Source organism: Netta rufina (assembly GCF_964035555.1).
Source record: "Netta rufina genome assembly, chromosome: 27".
NCBI classification, from domain to species: domain Eukaryota; kingdom Metazoa; phylum Chordata; class Aves; order Anseriformes; family Anatidae; genus Netta; species Netta rufina.
The window spans coordinates 213,459-234,184 of NC_140151.1; the positions used below are offsets into that span (position 1 = coordinate 213,459).

General features: G+C 43.0%; 1 protein-coding gene across 1 annotated transcript in view; it reads right to left on the reverse strand.

The window, feature by feature from the left end:
• LOC311219184 (tetraspanin-15-like) overlaps positions 1-20,726 on the reverse strand; it is a gene marked incomplete at both ends in the record, with an annotated part of 51,992 nt that overhangs the window by 23,529 nt on the left and 7,737 nt on the right. The window contains 3 exons of the mRNA XM_084302215.1: positions 399-494; positions 3,133-3,207; positions 20,266-20,451. Of these exons, the coding sequence (XP_084158341.1) occupies positions 399-494; positions 3,133-3,207; positions 20,266-20,451 (357 nt within the window). The remainder of the gene's footprint in view (positions 1-398; positions 495-3,132; positions 3,208-20,265; positions 20,452-20,726) is intronic.

The following is a 20,726-nucleotide window of genomic DNA, read 5'->3' on the forward strand; positions in this document are numbered from 1 at the left end:
GTGGCCCACCTAAGGGTTACCACATTCCCAAAGCAGCTTTTGTGCATTATATTTCATTCCTATACCTACTGTTTCCATGCAGTTTGTGATAGCAAAAAAAAAAAAAAAATCAGGCAGTTTTCAATCAGGAATGGGAAATATAAATATATGGGTGGGGTCTTCTCGTCTGTGCTCCATTACAGAATTGAACATGCTTTTCATAGTTCTCACAGGAGCACAGGCTGGCCAAAATCACCTGTGGAATAGGCTTGGGGAGCAGCACAGTGTAAAGCTAGGTAAAAGGAGCAATGATGCACAAAGTAAATCACTCATTATGTTTCCCATTCACAGAAGTATAATATGCTTGAAAAACTTCACAGACAGACCTCCCCAGTGCTGTCCCCTGTGCAAAATCAAACCTTTTCTTGTACAAAATCCAAGATATTCTTGAAGTCGAGGTCATCGTAATAGTGTCGGATGCCCTCTTGGATGTTGGAGTGGAATACCGCATTCATCTGAGGAAAAAGCAAAAATCACAGTTCACATATGGAACAGACTATGTGAAAATATTACAAACCATGAAAAATATGCAGAGAAAACTTTTCATAGCAAGCTTCACCAGCTGTTACCAGAGTAAGAATCTAACCCATATGATGTCACAACCCTGTTTCTTGGGGAAAAATTCATCATTTTTGAGCACTCTTGGTTAGCAGCATCTCATAGCATCTCTCTGTTGCCTGCATGCTGCAATTGATCTCGTAAAGTGATCCTTTACTCATTTGACTTTTCCTATATGCTGCATATTAAATTTATTTTTTAGGGTGACTTCTTTGGGAGCTCCCTAAAGCCCTCAAATCCCATCCACCGACATAACTGTAACCCCTCACAAGCATTAGAAGCAGCCGTAATAGGCAAAATGCCCTGTGATAGCCAACTCCACCAGCTGTGTGGTGGTATTTCCCTCAGATGAGGAAAACAACACAGGAGCAGAGACCTCGTAAGAGCCCTCAATCACTGCTAATCCCAACAAATCATCCAGCAATTTAATTGTGCCTGGAGAGGCAGCAGCACAACCGGTCTGGGTTCTCTCTGATGCTCTCTGTGCTGTATCTCTGAGGACACTTTGACACATCAGGCATTTCAAATTGAAGACTAACTGAATGAAAAATGCATTTCACAGATGAATGGAAAGCTTATTAGTGAGCTGGAAGCAGAGCCGTAAAATGTTTTATGCAAAGCCAAAGCACACCACAGGTTTGCCATTTGGTTCCTGACAAAGCACCAGGCAGAGAGATTTATGAAGGAAAAGGGAACCTTTTCTGAGTTAGAAGCAGGGAGAAAGAAGGGGGGAGAAAACATTGTTCTTCATAATTCGCTCTGACATGAAAATTAGAGGGTGGGCAAACTGGGAAAAGGAAGAACATTGGAGAAAAAAAATGAAGACGTATCGGAGTATTAAACAAAGCCTGCCAACAGCAAGAGATCAGGGAAGGGGAACTTAAAAAGCCTTTAAGAAATTGCTCATGTGGAAGTTTATTAAAATGTTAATTTGTGTTTTTCCCACTGCTACAACCATCACAACAGGCAATGCCTGAGCTTCACTGTTCCCTGTTTTTTTCCCCTATGTAGGCTCACCCTGAAATCTTGTCACTCTCCAAGAAGACATCAGTCTAGAGGGCAGTGTCTCAAATTAAATCTTGACTTCAAGTTTGGAGCTAAATGTTGCAGGGTTAAATCATTAAGTTCTGTTATGAGACATCTCCACTCACTTTGCTTCAAGGACAACAAATCAGTTATCTTCAATAATCTCAAAAAAAAATTAAAAAAATTACATATCAACAGGGTATATTTCAAAATTCCAACAGCTACAAGGACACCAAATTAATTCCTCATTGCACCCTTCCCACCATCTTATTTAATACTAAATCCAATTAAATCTTTCTAACAAGTTTAATAAACAAACATTGTTGCAAATACAGATTTGCGCCTCCTAACAATTTTAGGTCAAATGGATTCGTAACATTGTATCTCTCTTTTCTCTTTCCTTCATTGTTTGATTTTTAATTGGGTTTTGATATTGCCTGTTAAATTTAAATTAAGGGACAATTTACACACCAATGGTTTTATTGTACCCTTGAGCTTAATCATAAAGCTGTGATCCCCTCTCTCTATGGATTCCATGCAACATGTCTGAAGCACAGGATGGTGCTGAATGCTGGCAGACAAAGGTAGATAGCTGGAGCAAAGCAGAGGATTTCATGCCAATTTTCATGAAAATAAAGCCACTGTGTGTCAGCACATATTGATTTTCTATACATGGGAAAGACTCAAGTGCTGATTTTCCTTAGAGAATCATGTCTCCCTGCTGGTGACCCAATACCCTTAATTTTCCCATAATTGGAGAGTTTTGGAGAGCTCTCAAAATCTGCTGGACAAAATTTGATGCAGCATCCAAAAGGCAATGACCTCCTCCTTTGCCTCTCTTCCACTTTGGGGCTCACCAAGTACCTAAATCCTCAAACTACCCATAGCCCACCAACCTTTACATGTTTGAAAGCATCAAGCTGTTTGTGCAAAAGTGAATTGATTTTTATAGTCCCTAAGTACTTATTTCAGATGTTACTCTCCTGGTCTGCACATTCCTTGAGCCATCAGAAACTGAGATTTGATATTTAATCATTTGATCAATTACAATGGTAAAATAAGATTGAAAATGGCAGGGTTTCTTCAGCAGAATGTGGACAGACAGAAAGAACATGCACTGGAAGTGTTCACTGATGTTTCTTAGTTCATCTATAACTCAATCCTGTCCTTGCAAATACAAGCCAGCAATTAACAAAAGTGAGGTGAGGAACTTAATGAGTCCCCTTGAAAAAAAAAAAAAAAAGAAAAAGAAAAAAAGAAAAAAAATTTTTGGCTGCATGGGAGCTGCCACTGTGGCAGGAGCTCTGGGTGGTGCTGTAGGTCTGCTGCAGCTCCGGAGTGCAAGGCACAACCCAAGAAGAGCAAGAAAAATGAAATTCTTCCAGTTTCAGGACATACACGGACACATACTTGAGGTGAGAAGGAAATTTCCCCTGATGACATGCAGGGCTGCAGTATGCTGTCATGCTAAGCAAATGTGCAGCTCTCCAGCCTCCTGATTGCACTCACCTTGCTTTCAAAGATGATTTCAATGCATATCAGCAGCAGCTCCATAAGAAAGATAATCAGAAGAACCCAGAAGAACTGAAAAAAAAAAAAAAAAAAAAAAGGATTAGCCCTGCTCCAAGCAAGGCTGTGCCGGCTACCAGCCAACTTTGAAGAGGGAGACCTGGAAACCATGAGGTGCTTAGAAACACTTAGACCATTTCATTACAATTGCTCCAGAGAGCTGCAAATCTCTTCTGAAAATCTCTGTCCTAAATTTGCTCCCATGTACAATGAGTGGCAGGAAGCAAGAACGAATTAAAAAAACACAAACCAAATGCAATCTGGATGGCCAAATTCTGCATGGGGACATGGGTAAAACAGATGCAGTGGAGGCAATTGTTATCTCTGAGTGGATATAGATGTCCACAGAAAAATCAACACCTTTTGTGATGGAATGCCAGTGGTTGTTTGAACACTGATGTTTCCAAGCCAGACATCCAATGTAGGGTCAACCAACTCCAAAGTACAGGCAGTAACTCATATCTCTGCCAGAACTCATTGTGGCAACAAATTTAGGCTGGCAATCAATGTCCTGATGGAGGAAACAACTTAAACTAGGAGGTCTGGTATTCCTGCAGCCTACACCCATCAGTCTCATAAAGCTTCAGTCCCTATTTGAGATGTCCCATATGGGGTTGCATCCAACTTTGCAGAAGACAGACAGCAAAGCTTTGCTTGGCTCACATGCGTCTCCCCAAGGCTACCTCCATCTGTGACTTTGGACACTCACCAGAAAAAGGGAGGTGGAAAGTTACCATGGTAACTAGCTAAAAATCTAAAAGCAAGTTAAAGAAATAAAGTGGGGGGAGGTGATTTATTACTGTGATATTCACTTTGACCACTGGCTTATCAGAAGAGCTTGTTTACAAAGCACACCCAGAAATTATTTCCCAAGTTTGGCAAAACCAAAGCAACACTGCAGCAGCACGCCACTTAAACCCAGAACTGTAGGGGTTTTAATTAGCTGTCCCTGGCTGAGTTTTGCACCATGTTCATTTGCTAAGAGCCAACTAGTGTAATCCCACTACAGAAGCAGCACCATTTTCATCACCATCTAAATCAGATCTAACTGGGAAGGGAATCTCATAATTAAGGAATACAACTGACCAAATACCCATTCTCTTGTAGTCAGAGACAATATGCAAGAAGTGAACACATCTGTACTGATTAGTAAGAGGTTGATTTGGTAAGAAGCCCAAGGTGACATGGTTGATAGTTTTACCAAACAAGGCATGTATAGGTCATACAATGCTACAGCAAGGTGGCAATCAGTGAGACAGAGAGGAAATCACCTTTTGGAAACATTTTTCCGCTTTTTCAGTATTTTCAACTTTAGTTAAACTGTAAAAAAATGAGCACTTTGTACCCCATTTACCAGAAAAAAATGAAAAAGAAAAGTGAAAAAAAAAAAAAAGGTGCTAACTCTTATCAATATTTCCACTGTGAGAAAAGAGAAAACTTTCTGATTTTTGGGCTGCTAACCAACCTCTTTCCAGTGTTTTGGCCATTGCACACTGATTTCTTTGTTCTACACTCTATTTCCTTCTTGTGGTCTGTGTTTCTGCTGTATAGCTTGTCAAATCAAGATATAAAGATTTATGTAATACAATTCAGCCTGCTCCATGCATATGGAAATCAAGGGTAATATTTAATATCCAGGAGTCTCATTTGGTTTATAAACAAATGTGGGCACAGTTTGCATATGTCCATGGAATGCTGGCTGTACCTGGCTATTGGAAAAATGACTGCTTTCAAATACTTCATCAGATGAGGTTCACAGCCAGAAAAATCCACAGTTTCCAAGAGAAAACCTGAAGAAAGAGCATAGCTCACAGTCTTTTTAAGTGGATGAGAAGTGCTAACACTACTTGGGAAGACAGACATGGAAAGAGATAAGCTGGCTGAGGCTGACTGCAAGAGCTAACCTCTCCTTTTAAGAGCTAACTCTCCTTACAAGAGCTAAACTGCCAACCTGGGAAGTCACATTGGTGATGCCCAGCTCTTCCTGGACCATGCAATATATAACCTTGCCTCCAGAAAGGACACAATTTCCCCTAATTTAAGGAGGATTTACAAGAATAGCGACTAGAACCCCAGTCTCCAGTGTAAGCCTTGCAAAAGTGCAGCCTGAATGAACACTGGCTGTTCTTATCCCAAATAATGGCTGAATGGAGCATGCGAACCCCCACTGGCTGCACAGACACTAGCAGAAAGTGCCACTTTGCTTGGCTTTTCCAAGGACTGCAGCAACCGCTGGTAACTGGAACACACGTAAGGGCAAAACTGCTGGCAACATCTGTGATTATCTCTTTAACAAGTGCATTGCAGTCCTTGATGTCTGTCAGACTGCACATGGATAAATTAGCATTTTTTTTTCCTTAAAAAGACTCCAGCAGCATAAATTAAAGAACAAAAATCCACATTAAACAGCATTTAATCCTGCCTTGAGCTGCTGCAGGTTTGCAACAAGCTAAAAAAATCACAAGAAAAGGTGTTTGTTTGTTTTTTTTTTAATAAAACAATGTGCCAAGAAGCTGTTCCCCCCCCCCCCCATTATTGCAAAAATATTCCCTGTGCAGTGAAGCAATTGCACAGGGCAAGCAAGTAGCTCATCGATCTAAAATTTCACAATAAATTATATTGCTTAATTTCCTCAAATACTTTGAGGGTTAATCACTTAGGGTTAATCACCCCTATTCCTGTGATCAGCAGAGCTCAGAGCTGCTCCTTTCCTCCTCTAACAGTCTCCAGCTCTGTTTTGTTCATCATTAATCTCTCTGGAAGCCAAACCGAGAGTGGGAGGAGAGATCCCAGGGGCCGTGCTCTACATCCTCACCCTGACCATCCCAGAGCAAAGGTGCTCCTCACACTCTTGGCCATCTATGAATCCTGACCTGAATTAACCCTAGCTTAAAGACGTGTCTCCTTCCAGTTTGGGGAACAACCTTATTCATTAGCATTACTTTGCATAAGCAATATATAGGCTGTCTGGTGCAGTCCCTTCCCATACATCCTCTAGGATACCATCCTCTGTATACCAGATAGAATGTCTTGCTGTGAAGTTTATTAGCAAACAATTCTAGACATGGGTTTTGGCTGATAACAGGAGTGCAAACCTGCTTGTGTTTCATTTCCAGACCATGAGCAGCACACAGCTGCCTCAAATTTCCAGCTTAAACATGTTCACGTGAGGCTGAAAGGATCACCATGAATTAGGGTAGGAACCATGGGAATGTTGGATGCACTAGGTTGAACAATGAATAAGCCATTCAGGGATTTATTCAGGAGTCAGTCCATTCAAGGAGCCTGCAGCCACAGAGGGAGCTGCAAGCTCCTTGCATGGATCTGCTCGACCCTGAGCACAGGTGCCCTCAAGACACTTATGGCCATGGGAGGCTCAAATGTGTTCAGCCCAGGTGTGATACTATTGGGATTTGGGATGGTAGAGGGAGGCTCTTTTTGCCAGGGATGAGTACGGGAAAGGATGCGGCTTCAAGGATGGAAAAGAGCTCCTAAAATGACATAAAAGCACAAGAGAAAAAAAAAAAAAGCAGTTTCTCCCCTCCCCTCCCCTCCCCTCTCCAATCCTCAAGTTTTGCCATATTCCTGCGTATCCAGAGAAGGAATTGGTCATCCCCCCTTGATAAACGAAAACAGCTCAAAAGTGTAGCCATGTGAAACGTACCTGACATGCTCATGAAGGGACAATGCAGAGGCATGTAAAAAATAAACCTTTCACTCAGCCTGGTAGGCCTCTAAGTCATGCCCTTTGCAAGAGCCTGCCATATCCTCTGCCTTCATCCAGACCAGGCATGAAGGCATTCCCCATTTTACATAAGCACAGAAATCTACATCCAGCTAGTTTCAGCACAGATTTGATTTTATGTAGTGCTTTTAAAGAGATAATACTTCATAATGATGTGTTAAAGATTTCTCCTACACAGAATGGCTCTCTTTACTTTTTTTTTTTTTTTTTTTTCCCTGAAAGGCGCTTGCATGCAGCCCTTCCTCTGAAAATTCAAACCATTATTTATTCCTACATTGGAAGAGAGCTTTCAAATATGCTTTGAAGAAATAAAAAATCTCAGAAGATCTCTCAGAAATGCCTCCCCTACACAGATTAAATGAAAACAACAAAGCCCAGATGAGGAGACGATGAGACTTTGCAGAGCACCTTCTTTATTAAGCATGGTGTCTTATTTCTGCAGCACACAACATACCCCTCCTGCCCATCCTCCCAGGCTGAGACTCATAACTACGCCTACCTGGGTTTCACACAAGTTTTTGCCAAGCTTTGAGTCAAAATACACATTTCCTTTATACTTCATAATTTAAATAAACAAGAAACCTGTTTTTATTCCCCAAATGGCTGGTAGTCCTGTAAATAATTGTCTGGGACTACCCAAGAGCCCCTTCCTCCATACAACAGCTCTGCCTCCACCCAGTACCACAGATGCCAGCTCTGCCCTCCTGAATACCAGTTATACCCCTTTCTGCTCCCCTCACATGACAGAAAACCGTTTTTCCCTCATTTAGGCTTTTATAGACTTTCAGCTTCTAACAAGCTGTTAATGCTTCCTTAGCTAAAGCCCTGCTACTCTCTGCTCCTATCTTGAGACCAAGACAGATGCTGCAGTGCACCAGGTTGAGCTGCAACACACTCATCCTCCCCACAAAAAAAAAACACAGAGAAGGAGTTTTTTTATGAATAGGGGTGGATAGTATTTCCTACAGTCCTGTCCATGCAGTTCCATGAGTGACGTCTCTCTGCAAATCTAACTTATTTCAGAGTTTGAGGGCCAAACTATCAAATTTCACCTCTTTCCAAAGATGTATGTACCTGTTGCTTTCCTCCCCAATCATAAAAAAAAATATTTCTATGGCACAATCAGCTCAATCCTATAGAAAGCATCAGGCAATGCACTGCAAACTCCTAATACAGATCAAACCAGTTGGATGCTATTAATATCATCTCAGACTTTGCAAAAAGAAAACTCCTTGAGCTTCATCCAATGCTCACCAGCATCTCATCATCACACAATGGGTAGCATCAACTTTGAAGAACACTAGGGCACCACTGACAGTTCTCTTTAGGCAGTGAAAATACAGCATAGGCTATAACTACTATCAAAAAAATAATAAATAAGAAAATCATACTGAAAAGGATAGTAACTCTGAAGATGCTTGTTCGCATCTGGTTATGCAAACTCCAAACAATACTTCCACTGAAAGGTCCACATTGATTTTGCCATCTGGTGAAAGATGTTTTTAACATGTTCTGCAATGCATGTGGATAACATCCCAGAGCAATGACCCTGCAATTCCACCTGTGAGAAACCAGAACCAGAAACATCTGGTTGTCCATGTCCATAAATAATCCACAGTTGAAGGATTTTTGGAAGGACTTTATAAAATCAGTATTTACTGGGCTTTCCAGAAGGCGTGAAGCCCCACTAATTCACTGCAAGGCTGGCTGTTATTATTGCAATGACTAATTTAGTTCTGCGATTCAAAAGAAAAAGAAAAAAAAAAAGGAAAAAGAAAAAAAAGAAAGGAAAGAGAAAAAAAAAAAAAAAGAGCAAGTACCAAATAAAGGAATGGAACAGCTAGAAGTTTGCTGGTGATACTTAACATATCCAGCTTGGGAAGGATAAACTATGCTTTTCTGCTTGCAAAACCTTCCCAACCTGCTCCTAGAAAGACAGTGAATGGGTTCACAGCAAGAAATTCAATGTGGAAGTGCAAATAAATGTGACAAACACCTACACGGCTCCAGCTCCCTCTTCTCCCCTGGTGCCAAACCTGAGCCAAAATGAATCTCCATTTAAAGCATGTTGCAGTGATTAAAAAGCCCCAGCCAAGAGGTGACTAACCCTTAATGGAGGAGATCAGCTACTACTGCTTGCAGAAAGCTCCTCTTGCTGCTCCGGGGCTCCTACTTTGTCGCAGTCAAATTAAATAATAATTACTATATATGAAAAAAAAAAGATTTAAAGGAGAACAAATTAGATGTAGAGAGCTTTTTCTGACTGTACCTTTCTGGGATTTTGATGTTTTAGCAATTATAGATCTGTCCCACACATGAGAGGTCCAGTTCATAGAGGAGCTCCTTAGGCAAACACAGTGCAAAAGGCTACCTGCGAAGAGCATCGCTACCTGCCTGGCCCAAAGCCCTGTCACAGTAGATCCAGGCTCTGCTCCTTTCACTTCAAGCATTTGCTCCAGAGTTAATTAAGTGCTCAGCTCCCCTAGCAATCCTGAACACTTGCTGCTGCATAAATATCAGGTTTGCTCATTTATTGACCCCTCTGTGTAGCAAAGCAGAAAAAAACAAGAAAATGGTGGTTTTGTTTAGAGAGCTTCTAATCGGAGAACTATATAATCAGCGGGCTTAACAAGAAAAAAAAAAATATGCATATCCCTAAGCAAACCTCTGTGGGAAAGTTTCTTACATTGCTTTCTCAAGAGGATCCTCTTTGTGTGCTAATTACCAGAAATTTGCTTTTTGGGGATTTAAACCAATACTGCTGAAACCTGCTGATATTGACATCCAGAGGAAACTCTTTGCTGCTGATGCAAGGAGCTGAGCCCCACAGGGCAGCAAGCCTCAGACCCAAGCAAACAAAGAGAGACCCTCAGGCTGCAAAGAGCAATTGGGGGTTTGCAGTGATGCTTTGCACAAACCATCCTCCAATTAACTTTCATCTACCTTGAAAGCAGAGAAAAGTGAATGGAAAAATGCCTGCTGACCTTCCTTTCATCAGCAAGGTAATAACTCATCCAGACAACCCAGGATGATGCAGTTCAGATGCAGTAATGTGGTTGCATTTCTGATGCAATGCTGTAACCAGCAGACTTTATTTATCAAGTTTTCCTCTTCACTCAGTGTGTAATATGGGCACTGCAGGCCCACCAAAAACTGCCACCCCAGAGACCAATTGGTCTATTAGTTAGAATGTCCTGAATTATAACACGTGATTTGGAGAATGTCGTGTACACCTGGCCTCCAAAACCTGCATCTTTTGAAATCAAAACCTGAAATCACTTCTCCAAAATGGAGAATGTGGGATTATTCTGGGTTGTGCCTGCATGCACGAAAGGAGGGGTCTGGGGTGCCTGCGAGCACAGTGGGAGGGGTCCTGGGTTCCTGGGTGGGACGCTTTGACACTATATAAGATAATGTCATGCAGTAATAAATTGGCTTACGGCACAGAACGCTGGTCGTTGTGTCCGTTTGTCCCGGGGCTTTCGGTCGGGTTATCCTACAGAGAAGTGTCCTGGATCTTGTCCTCACTAACAAGGAGGGACTGGTTGAAGCTGTGAAGGCTGAGGGCAGCATTGGTTGCAGTGACCATGAGATGGTGGGGTTCAGGATCTCATGTGGCAGGAACAGAATACCAAGCAGAATTGCAACCTTGTTGGACCCAGTAGGTTCGACTTTGGTCCTTTCAAGCAATTGTTAGGGGAAATCCCATGGGACGGGGTACTTGAAGGTAAAGGAGCCCCAGGTAGTTGGTTAGCATTCAAGGACTGCTTCTTCCAAGCTCAAGATCAGAGCATCCCAACAGGTAGGAAGTCAGGAAAGGGAGTCAGAAGACCTGCATGGTTAAACAGGGAACTGCTGGGTAAACTCAAGTGGAAGAGGAGGGTCTACAGATCATGGAAAGATGGGCTGGCCACTTTGAAGGAATATATGGCTGTTGTCAGCTGGGGAAGCAACTAGGAAAGCTAAGGCCTCAGAATTAAAGCTTGCAAGTGGGGTCAAGGACAACAGAAAGGGCTTCTTCAAATATATTGTAGATAAAACTAACACTAGAAGCAATGTAGGCCCACTGATGAATGAGGTGGGTGCCCTGGTGACAGAAGATAAAGAGAAGGCAGAGTTACTGAATGCTTTCTTTGTCTCTGTCTATAATGCTGGAGGCTGTCCTGAGGAGCACCGTATTGCAGTGGCCCCAGAGGAAGTCACGATAAAAGATGAGTTTGCCTCTATTGATGAGGCCTGGATTAAGGACCAATTAAGCAATTTGGACATCCATAAATCCATGGATCCTGATGGGATACACCCACAGATGCTGAGGGAGCTGGCGGAAGTCATTGTTAGGCCACTCTCAATCATCTTTGGTAAGTCGTGGGCATCAGGAGAGGTGCCTGAGGACTAGAGGAAAGCAAATGTCACTCCAGTCTTCAAAAAGGGCACGAAGGAGGACCCGGGCAACTACAGACTAGTCAACCTCACCTCCATCCCTGGTAAAGTGGTCCTACTGGGTCTGACTGGAATGTTAACTTTCCCTGCAGCAGCCCAGACAGTGCTGTGCTCTGCACTTGTAGCTGGAACAGCAATGTTATCACACCACTGTTGTGTCTACTGCTGAGCAGTGCTGGCACAGAATCAGGACCCTCTCTAACCCTCCTAGGGGGTGGGCAAAAATGTGAGAAGAGAAAAATCACCAGGGTAGCTGACCTAAACCAACCAAAGGGATATTCCATACCATCTGATGCCACACTCAGCAATAAAAGGTGGAAACAGGAGAAAGAGGGGAGGGGTGGGCTCTCATTGTGAAAACGTCTGTCCTCCTCTCAAACACCGGCTATGTGCATTGAGGCCCTGCTTCAAGGACGTGGTCAAGCATCGCTAATTTGTGGGAAGTAGAGAGTAACTTTGTCCTGGTTTCAGTTAGAACAGAATTAATTTTCTTCCTAGTAGCTGGTGGAATGCTGTGTTTTGGCTTAGGATGAGAAGAGTGCTGATAACACCCCGATGTTTTAATTGTTGCAGAGCAGTGCTTATACCAAGCCAAGGACATCTCAGCCTTTTGCTCTGTCCTGCCAACAGGCAGGCTGGGGGTGCAGTAAGAGCTGGGAGGGGACAGACAAAGGACAGGTGACCCAAACTAGCCAAAGGGGTATTCCATACCATCTGACGGCATGCTAAACAATATATAGGGGTGGCTAGCCGGGGGGAGGGGGCCGGACTGCTCGGGGTTAGGCTGGGCATCGGTCAGCGGGTGGTGAGCAATTGCATTGTGCATCACTTGTTTGTACATATTATTAGTAGTAGTACTATTATCACCATTGTATTATTATTAATAATATTAATATTAATATTAATATTTTATTATTGTTATTATTATTTTCCTGTCTTATTAAACTGTCTTTATCTCAACTCATGGGCCTCACTTTCCATTTCTCTCCCCCGTCCCAGAGAGAGAGGGGGAGGGTGAGCGAATGGCTGCGTGGTGGTTAGCTGCCGGCCAGGTTAAACCACGACAAACTTCTTTCCTCTGCACTTCCACATAGCCTCTATTTGTTTTGTTTGTTTGTTTGTTTTCTCCTTTTTTCCCTTTCCCTTTCTTTTCCCTTCGAATTGTTTAGTTCATAATAATCTTTCCTTAATAATAATAATTATTATTTCCCTTTAATTAAATTATCCTTATCTCAACCCCTGAGTTGTTCTTTACTTTACTTCTTCCCCTCCTCATCTAAAGAGGGGGAGTGAGAGAGCGGTTGTGGTGTTTAGCTACCTAGCATGGTAAAACCACCACAGTGATGGAACAACTTGTCCTTGGCTCCGTCTCTAGTCATATCAAGGATAAGAGGGTTATTAGGGACAGTCAATATGGCTTCACCAAGGGGAAGTCATGTTTAACCAACCTGATAGCCTTTTATGAAGACATAACCTGATGGATAGATGATGATAAAGCAGTGGGTGTGTCTATCTTGATTTCCGTAAAGCCATTTGACACCGTCTCTCACAGCATCCTCACAGCTAAACTGAGGAAGTGTGGTCTGGATGATCGGGTAGTGAGGTGGACTGTGAACTGCCTGAAGGAAAGAAGCCAGAGGGTTGTGGTCAAGGGGACGGAGTCAAGTTGGAGGCCTGTACTAGTGGAGTCCCTCAAGGGTCAGTACTGGGATCAGTACTTTTTGATATAGTCATCAACTTGAATGAGGGAATGGACTGCACCGTCAGTAAGTTTGCTGATAACACTGAACAGGAAGGAGTGGCTGACATGCCAGTATGCGGTGCTGCCATGCAGTGAGACATAGAGAGGCTGCAGAGTTGGGCGGGGAGAAATTTAATGAAATATAATGAGGGCAAGAGTCCTGCATCTGGGCAAGAACAACTCCAGGTTCCAGTATAAGTTGTGGACTGACCTGTTGGAGAGCAACATAAGGAAAAGGGACCTGGGGGTCCTGGTGGACAACCAGATGACCATGAATCAGCACTGTGCCCTTGTGCCCAAGAAGGCCAATGGTATCCTGGTGTGTATCAGAAGGAGTGTGATTAGTAGGTCAAGAGAGGTTCTCCTCCCCCTCTACTCTGCCCTGGTGAGACCACATCTAGAATATTGTGTCCAGCTGTGGGCCACTCAGTTCAAAAAGGACAGGGAACTGCTTGAGAGAGTCCAGTGCAGAGCCACGAGGATGATTAAGGGAGTGGAACATCTCCCTTATGAGGAAAGGCTGAGAGAGCTGGGTCTCTTCAGCCTGGAGAAGAGGAGACTGAGGGATGACCTTATTTATGTTTATAAATCTGTAAAGGGCAAGTGTCAGGAGGACGGAGCCAGGCTCTGCTGAGTGACATCCAGTCATAGGACAAGGGGCAACAGGTGCAAGCTGGAACATAGGAGGTTCCGCTTAAATATGAGACAAAGCTTTTTTATGGTGAGGGTGACAGAACTCTGGAACAGGCTGCCCTGGGGGGTTGTGGAGTCTTCTCTGGAGACATTCAAAACCCGCCTGGATGTGTTCCTGTGTGACCTGATCTAGGTGTTCCTGCTCCAGCAGGGGGATTGGACTAGATGGTCTTTCAAGGTCCCTTCCAATCCCTAACATTCTGTGATTCTGTGAAATCTTCACCTTCCCTGCTTGAAGCAGCAGTCGATGGGAAAATACAAGTGGCAGGGTCTCTTGCTGTGTCTAGAGCAGAAGGGGCAACTCTTTTGCCTTGATCATTCCCCAAAAGGGCAGAAATAGCTGAAAAACAGCCTAAAGGAGATGCTGCTCAAATCCCACTGCAGTTGGAAGTTGCTTTAATTTTTTTTTTTCTGTAAGGGAATTTCCATATTGCCCATAAATGCCCCATTTTCTTTTGCAGAGTGGGATGCTGCCTCCTCAATTGCCTGTTTCTCCTTCATTCATTTTGCAGGGGCAGAAAAAGCTACCTCCAGCCATCAGCTGTAAACTTTGCAAACCCAGGATAGCCCAAATTCTCACCAAACCCCTCAAGCCATGGATGTTGCCACACGTGGGTTGTCATGATGAGACTTTCATTTTAAGCCATTGCTAGCTTGGCACAGGGATGATGCCTGTTCCAAACCCTGTGCCTCAGGAGTTTGTCTCTTTACTGCTGATACTCAAGGGAGTGTTTCTTTTTGCTGGCCTGGATTTGAGCAATCCATGGCAAATGGGTGAACTGGATACCCCTTCCAAATGCTCTGCTTTCAACCAAGACGTTTTCCAGAACCTTGAAAAGAAGAGGAATTAGTCCGAATCAAGTATCTGAGTGGGTTAAGTGCAAGCAGTGCACCTGGAAACACTAGTTCTTTAAACAGTTTAACACAATGTTTCCAGGCATGGAAGAAAACTAAGTGAAAGGTGCTATTTACTGGTATTTTTTAAATCCTCTGGCTTAAAACTGATTTTAAGTTGTTGCTCTTAGGTAATAAATAATTAGGGCTAGTGATGGGGCAGAGGGATGCTCTGCATAGCTCTGCTGTAACATAGGTTTTCTGTAATTTGTGCCTCTTTATCCATGCAATTGGGAACAAAATCACTGTAATCACCAGTGATAGGACCACCGGGAATGGTGTTAAGCTGAGGCAGGGGAAGTTTAGGCTGGACATCAGGAAGAGGTTCTTCACCAAGTGGGTGGTTACACACTGGAACAGGCTCCCCAGTGAAGTAGTCACTGCACCAAGCCTGTCTGAATTTAAGAAGCAATTGGGCTGTGCACTTAGTCACATGGTCTAAACTTTTGGGTAGACCTGTGCAGTGTCAGGAGTTGGACTTGATGATCCTTATGGGTCTCTTCCAACTTGGGATATACTATGATTCTATGAAAAACAGCTGCTTGGACCAGCTCAGACCTCAAAGTGCTCCTCCACATGTGTTCTTCTGATTGCTTTCATTCAGAAATGGCAAGGGCCCCAAAGCTTCAAATCACTGTAGTATCTGACTGTCCTCAAGGTGAAATTTGTCTTGCTGGGAGAAGGATGCTTCTCCATTCACACAATAGCTCTGTGATTGCCACCCATTTCCCCACAGCCATTTTCGCTCCCCTCTCCAAACCTGACAAATATGACATTTTCTAGCATTTAGTCTTTCTATTTACATGTGCAATCAGAAGCTGTAGAAAAGGCACACTTCAAGCTCTGCTTGGGAAGTAGTGTCACAGCCTGACCTTGAGAGAAAAAAAATATAAGAATTGCAAATAAAACAAACGGCAAAGCTTCTGATGGTTGCCAGAGTTTGCTTTTCACATCTTGGCATTACTGTCTTTTGGAAACAGCAGTACAGCCAAATATATATATATATATATGTATATGTATATGTATATATACACACATATATATGTATATATACATATATACAACTTCCAAAACGCCAAAAGAGTTGGTGCAGTGGTCTATCTCTCGCTTTCACAGACCAAAGGTCAAATTCTGCCCAGTGTGATGAATTTGGGCCAATCCAAGGCAGAAAGGGAGGCACCCAAGAAGCTCACCAAATGGACACGCACAAAAAAGGCAAAGCTGGTTTTCTTGTCCGACCTGGACTCTCATCTCTTTCCTGTTCTACATAAAACAAATGCAACTCTACAGAAACTGCCTCTGCATATTTAGGGGTTTAGTAACTTTTTGGAATGTCAAACATACATGGGATGAATATGTGGGAACCAAGCACCCAGGCAAGAGTTGCTGAGTATGATACACGTTTTTGTCAAAAAGAACGCTAAAAACACTATGAATAAGAGTCAATTTGGATGAAATCAAGTGAAAAAACTGCACGGAACAGACTGTTCCATAGTGTTTCCAGATCTTAAACCAAACCAACCCAGCTCCCTCTCTCCCCCCACCTTGGCCATCTAATTAAGAGAAATACTTATTTTACAATCCATTTGCTAAATCACCCTGAAGTTCCTGAAAACAGAGTCAAGCTGTCTTCATCAGACAATTTACAGTTATTCAAGCCTTGCAAATTTTAATGGTGAGCAAACAGCAACTTAAAACTTGATTCCCAAGCATAAGCTCCTAGCCCACCTATTAAGTACAGGTCTTTGTAACACCAATTACTTCTATCAGCAGCTAAAATCCCTAGGTCTTGCATGTAATTTTTCTAATATACTTGAGCTGAGAACTGCAAGCAGATGGAGGCTTTATTGAATAGTCTGTGCTCTGGATATTAGAGAAGTAATTAAAGAAGTGATAATCAGGTTTACACACGGGTAAGAGGTGTGCGCATGTTTATGGCAATTACAGGTAATGTCTTGAGAGAACAAGATAAGAAAAGATTAATACCAAAATCTAATTTCAGCTGTAGTGATCTTGCAGGGGGGATATTAGAATAATACATTAAGAATGAAAGTTAGGAGTTTAATGGCTCTCATAACTGTTTTGCCCAAGAGAAACATTGGTAGAGTTTTGTCCATGAGGCTGAGAAAAACGATAATCCTTTTAATAGCAGTAAATGACTGGGATCAATGAGGATTTAGCAAGTATGTACACGCCCACACCTACACTTACAATACTTTGTAAAAGTTGTTTATTAATGTCAAGTGCTAGTTGATGGACTTTTGTAGGGCACTGAAATATTTTTTTCCTAAATAGGAGGAATTTACTGTCTGCTCTCCAAGTTAGCAAGACATATTTTTAGATGAAGAGACGATTCAATTTTTATTATTGATTTGAAGTTCAGGGAAGTTTTTTACTCATCATTATTAGTGTGATTTCCCAGAAAATGGCATGTACGGATGTTCAAGACAATGTAACTATGAGAAGGTAAAAGCACATAAAGGCATCAAGTAATTCAGTGCCATAAAACCATGCTGGCAACAATGGTCTTTCCAGTGCAGCCCAGTCTCACTGGGGACCTGTTTTGGACTACTGGGATAAAGTGCACTTCATCTTGGAAAGACTGCTGCCATGTTTTCCTCTTTGTGCTGATGCCCATCAAATTGAATATATCCATGGGGGAAACAGTGTTTCAGCTCAAAGACTGCGAATTAGGCTGGATCCATTGTTAGAAATATCACTTCCCCTATCTGCTGCTAGAAAATTGATAATGAATTTGTGGCAATCTGCAGCCAAATATAAGTGACCAAGAAGCCTGGAGTACCTCTGAAAAATAAAAATACAATGTATTTTGACACAGGAGACCAGCATCCCCTTTCTTGTAACCTGTCAAAAAGGGATGCATGGGTTTTTGTGCTTGATGACTTCCACATGTATTGTTTTATTTATTCCACATGGCAGGCATGAAGCTGGTTATATCTACAGGGAGAAGAGAAAAAAACAACAATCCAAATAGGCAGGATTATTTCTTTTTCTCAGCTATGCCCATCATAGAATTGATTTGACTGTCAACCCGTGAAATGCAGTTAATCAGCTTGGGTTTCTGTTGCCCTGGGTTGCCATGAGGATGAGATTTCTTACCCTCTGATGTGTCAATTTTCCACTTCCAAAGCCAGCCAAAGAAAAAGAGTATTAACCACGAATCCTAAGTATTAGCACAGAAAGGAAAATACTATGAAAAATTTGATGTGATTATCCTTCTTTGGAAATCAAAGGATATCAAAATCCTAGATAGAATGAACACAAAATCCTAGATAGAATGAACACAATACAGTATAACTTTAAAGGTAGACAGAGGAAAAAGGTGTAAAGTTCTCCACAGGTGACATAACTTCAGTTTTGGCAGAAAAATATCATCTGGGCTTATGTCATGAAGAAACAGAGCTTCAAGTTGCTTTTATGGACAGCAAAAAGGCAGTTATATACTAGAGATATAATTCAGTCGAGGCAAATACACACTGGGATAACTCAGAACCCAGAGAGAAAGAAAAAAGTCAGTTGACAGAGAGTTTGTTTGCTTGTTTGCTTGTTTATTGAGCTATCAGGGTTATTTAAATACCACAAGTGTCACCTGGACAGGACTTCTCTGACCTCGCATTTAGAGACTTTTCCAAGCACTCACAGTCAGGAGATAGCTTATTCTGAGCTCTCGAATGGACCAGGTGGTATCACACCTCAACAGAGCACAGTTTTGATCCTAGTCACCTTCTTAAATGCAATGCAAACAACCACCTATCACAGGTGGCATGGAACAGGATGTATTGGAAAGCAATAATAATTTCATCCAGTAATGCAGGAGCAAAGATAATATTGTCTTTCTGATCTGGGCTCTAATCTGTGTTAGTTCAAAATGCAAGCCAACTGTATGAAGTTCAACAAGGCCAAGTGCCAGGTCCTGCACCTGGGGCACAAAAACCCCAAGCAGTGCTACAGGATGGGAAATGAGTGGTGAGAAAGCTGCCTAGCAGAGAAGGACCTGGGAGTATTGGTTGATAGTCGGCTGAATATGAGCCAGCAGTGTGCTCAGGTGGCCAAGAAGGCCAACGGCATCCTGGCTTGTATAAGAAGCAGTGTGGCCAGCAGGGCTAGGGAAGTGATTGTCCCCCTGTGCTCAGCTCTGGCGAGGCCACACCTCAAGTATTGTGTTCAATTTGGGCCCCTCACTACAAGATATCAAGGTGCTCGAGCGAGTCCAGAGAAGAGCAACAAAGCTGCTGAGGGGTCTGGAGAACAAGTCTTATGAGGAGCGGCTGAGGGTGCTGGGATTGTTCAGCCTGGAGAAGAGGAGGCTCAGGGGCAACCTTATTGCTCTCTATAGGTACATTAAAGGAGGCTGTAGCGAGGTGGGGATTGGTCTATTCTCCCATGTGCCTGGCGACAGGGGAGGTTTAGGTTGGATATTAGGAAGAACTTCTTTACTGAAAGGGTTGTTAGGCATTGAAATGGGCTGCCCAGGGAAGTGGTGGAGTCACCATCCCTGGAGGTCTTTAAAAGATGTTTAGATGTAGAACTTAGTGATATGGCTTAGTGGAGGACTTGTTAGAGTTAGCTCAGAGGTTGGACTAGGTAATCTTGGAGGTCTCTTACAGCCTAGATGATTCTGTGTGATTCTGTGTGTGTGAAATGCTGAGCAATTTTTAAAGGAATATTGCAAGCCAGTGGAAGTGAGAGCTAGCTAACTACCCTGTGTTCGATTTTAATAAACCAGTCAACTCAAACTAGTAGGAGAAAAAGGTGTTATGTGAACCATTAGCATGCAAGGCATGCATGTGCCAGCAGGAAGGCTCTGTGGGCTGGCACAGATTATTCATCTGAAAGCAACTTCATCACTGAGGGAGTGTCAGTTACAGCTGTAGAACCAACAGAGCTAGCACTGAGCGTGTCATCGGATATCAGCCCTGGCTGAGCATGATGGAGGAGCTTCGTAAATGGCCTATAACTAAGTTTATAAACCCCTTCAGTCTCATGCTTCCCACCGGAGACAGAGGTGTCACCCCAAGAGCAAAGGGCAGAACAGGCGCTTAGATGCTGCTGTTCTGACACAACCTTTGGGAAACAGGTTAGGAGTGAACAGTTTTGCAGCGGTGTCCTGGATTTCTTTCAGTTTGGCTTCAAAGGCCATTTTCCTCTATACTAATACTTCAGTAGAAAAGGAAACAAAGTTACTTTCTATTGGCATCATGGCAACTGAAATAAACATAAGCAGAGCCTTTCCTCCACCAGAGACAGGATCTGAGCCCTAAAATAATTCACTTGCCACTCCAGGTGGAAGGCAGCAATGCCTCCTGCAGATGCTGGGAAGCATTCATCTGAGGATAACAGGGTGTCAGCTCTGCAATTTATATATATCCTCTCCCTGTTACTCCTCCACTGGCTCCACGGCAGAGATAAAAACATCAAGCTGCACCTAAAGCCAGTAACGGGCACACGCTTCCAGTAAGTGATGGTGGTGACTCATTAGGATACATTAAATTTCCTTTATGAAATCATCTGGAAAACCCGGTGGTGGCACCAGCCTTACCGTCTTTAGCAGTGTCCGGTTGTCCCTGAGGCTCCCCACCATGCCGACGAAGGAGACGCAGAACATGGTGAAGCCCAGCAGAAGCAGGACAACGGCCGGAGCGAGGAAGATTCCTTCTAAGGTTTTGTGCTTCTGCCTCTCCACTTCAGCATAAATCCCTATGCAAAGGATCATGAGGCCAAGGATCTGGAAGGGAAGTATGAGATGGGTATCAGGTGCCAATCGGAAAAAGCAGAGGCTTTGAGGGAAAGGTGAAGGTGGAAGAGGGCCCAGGGACAACTTGTGTGGGTATTGCTGCTCCAGCTAGATGCACATTAGTCTGACGGGATTCGTCAAGAAGAGCTGGCTGATGTCACCACCTCTCAGTTATTTTTCAGTGGCCTTGGGAATCTGGAGTGATCCCAGTTGACTAGAAGCTTGCAAATGTCCCAGTTTCCAAGAAGGCTAAGAAAGAAGGCCCT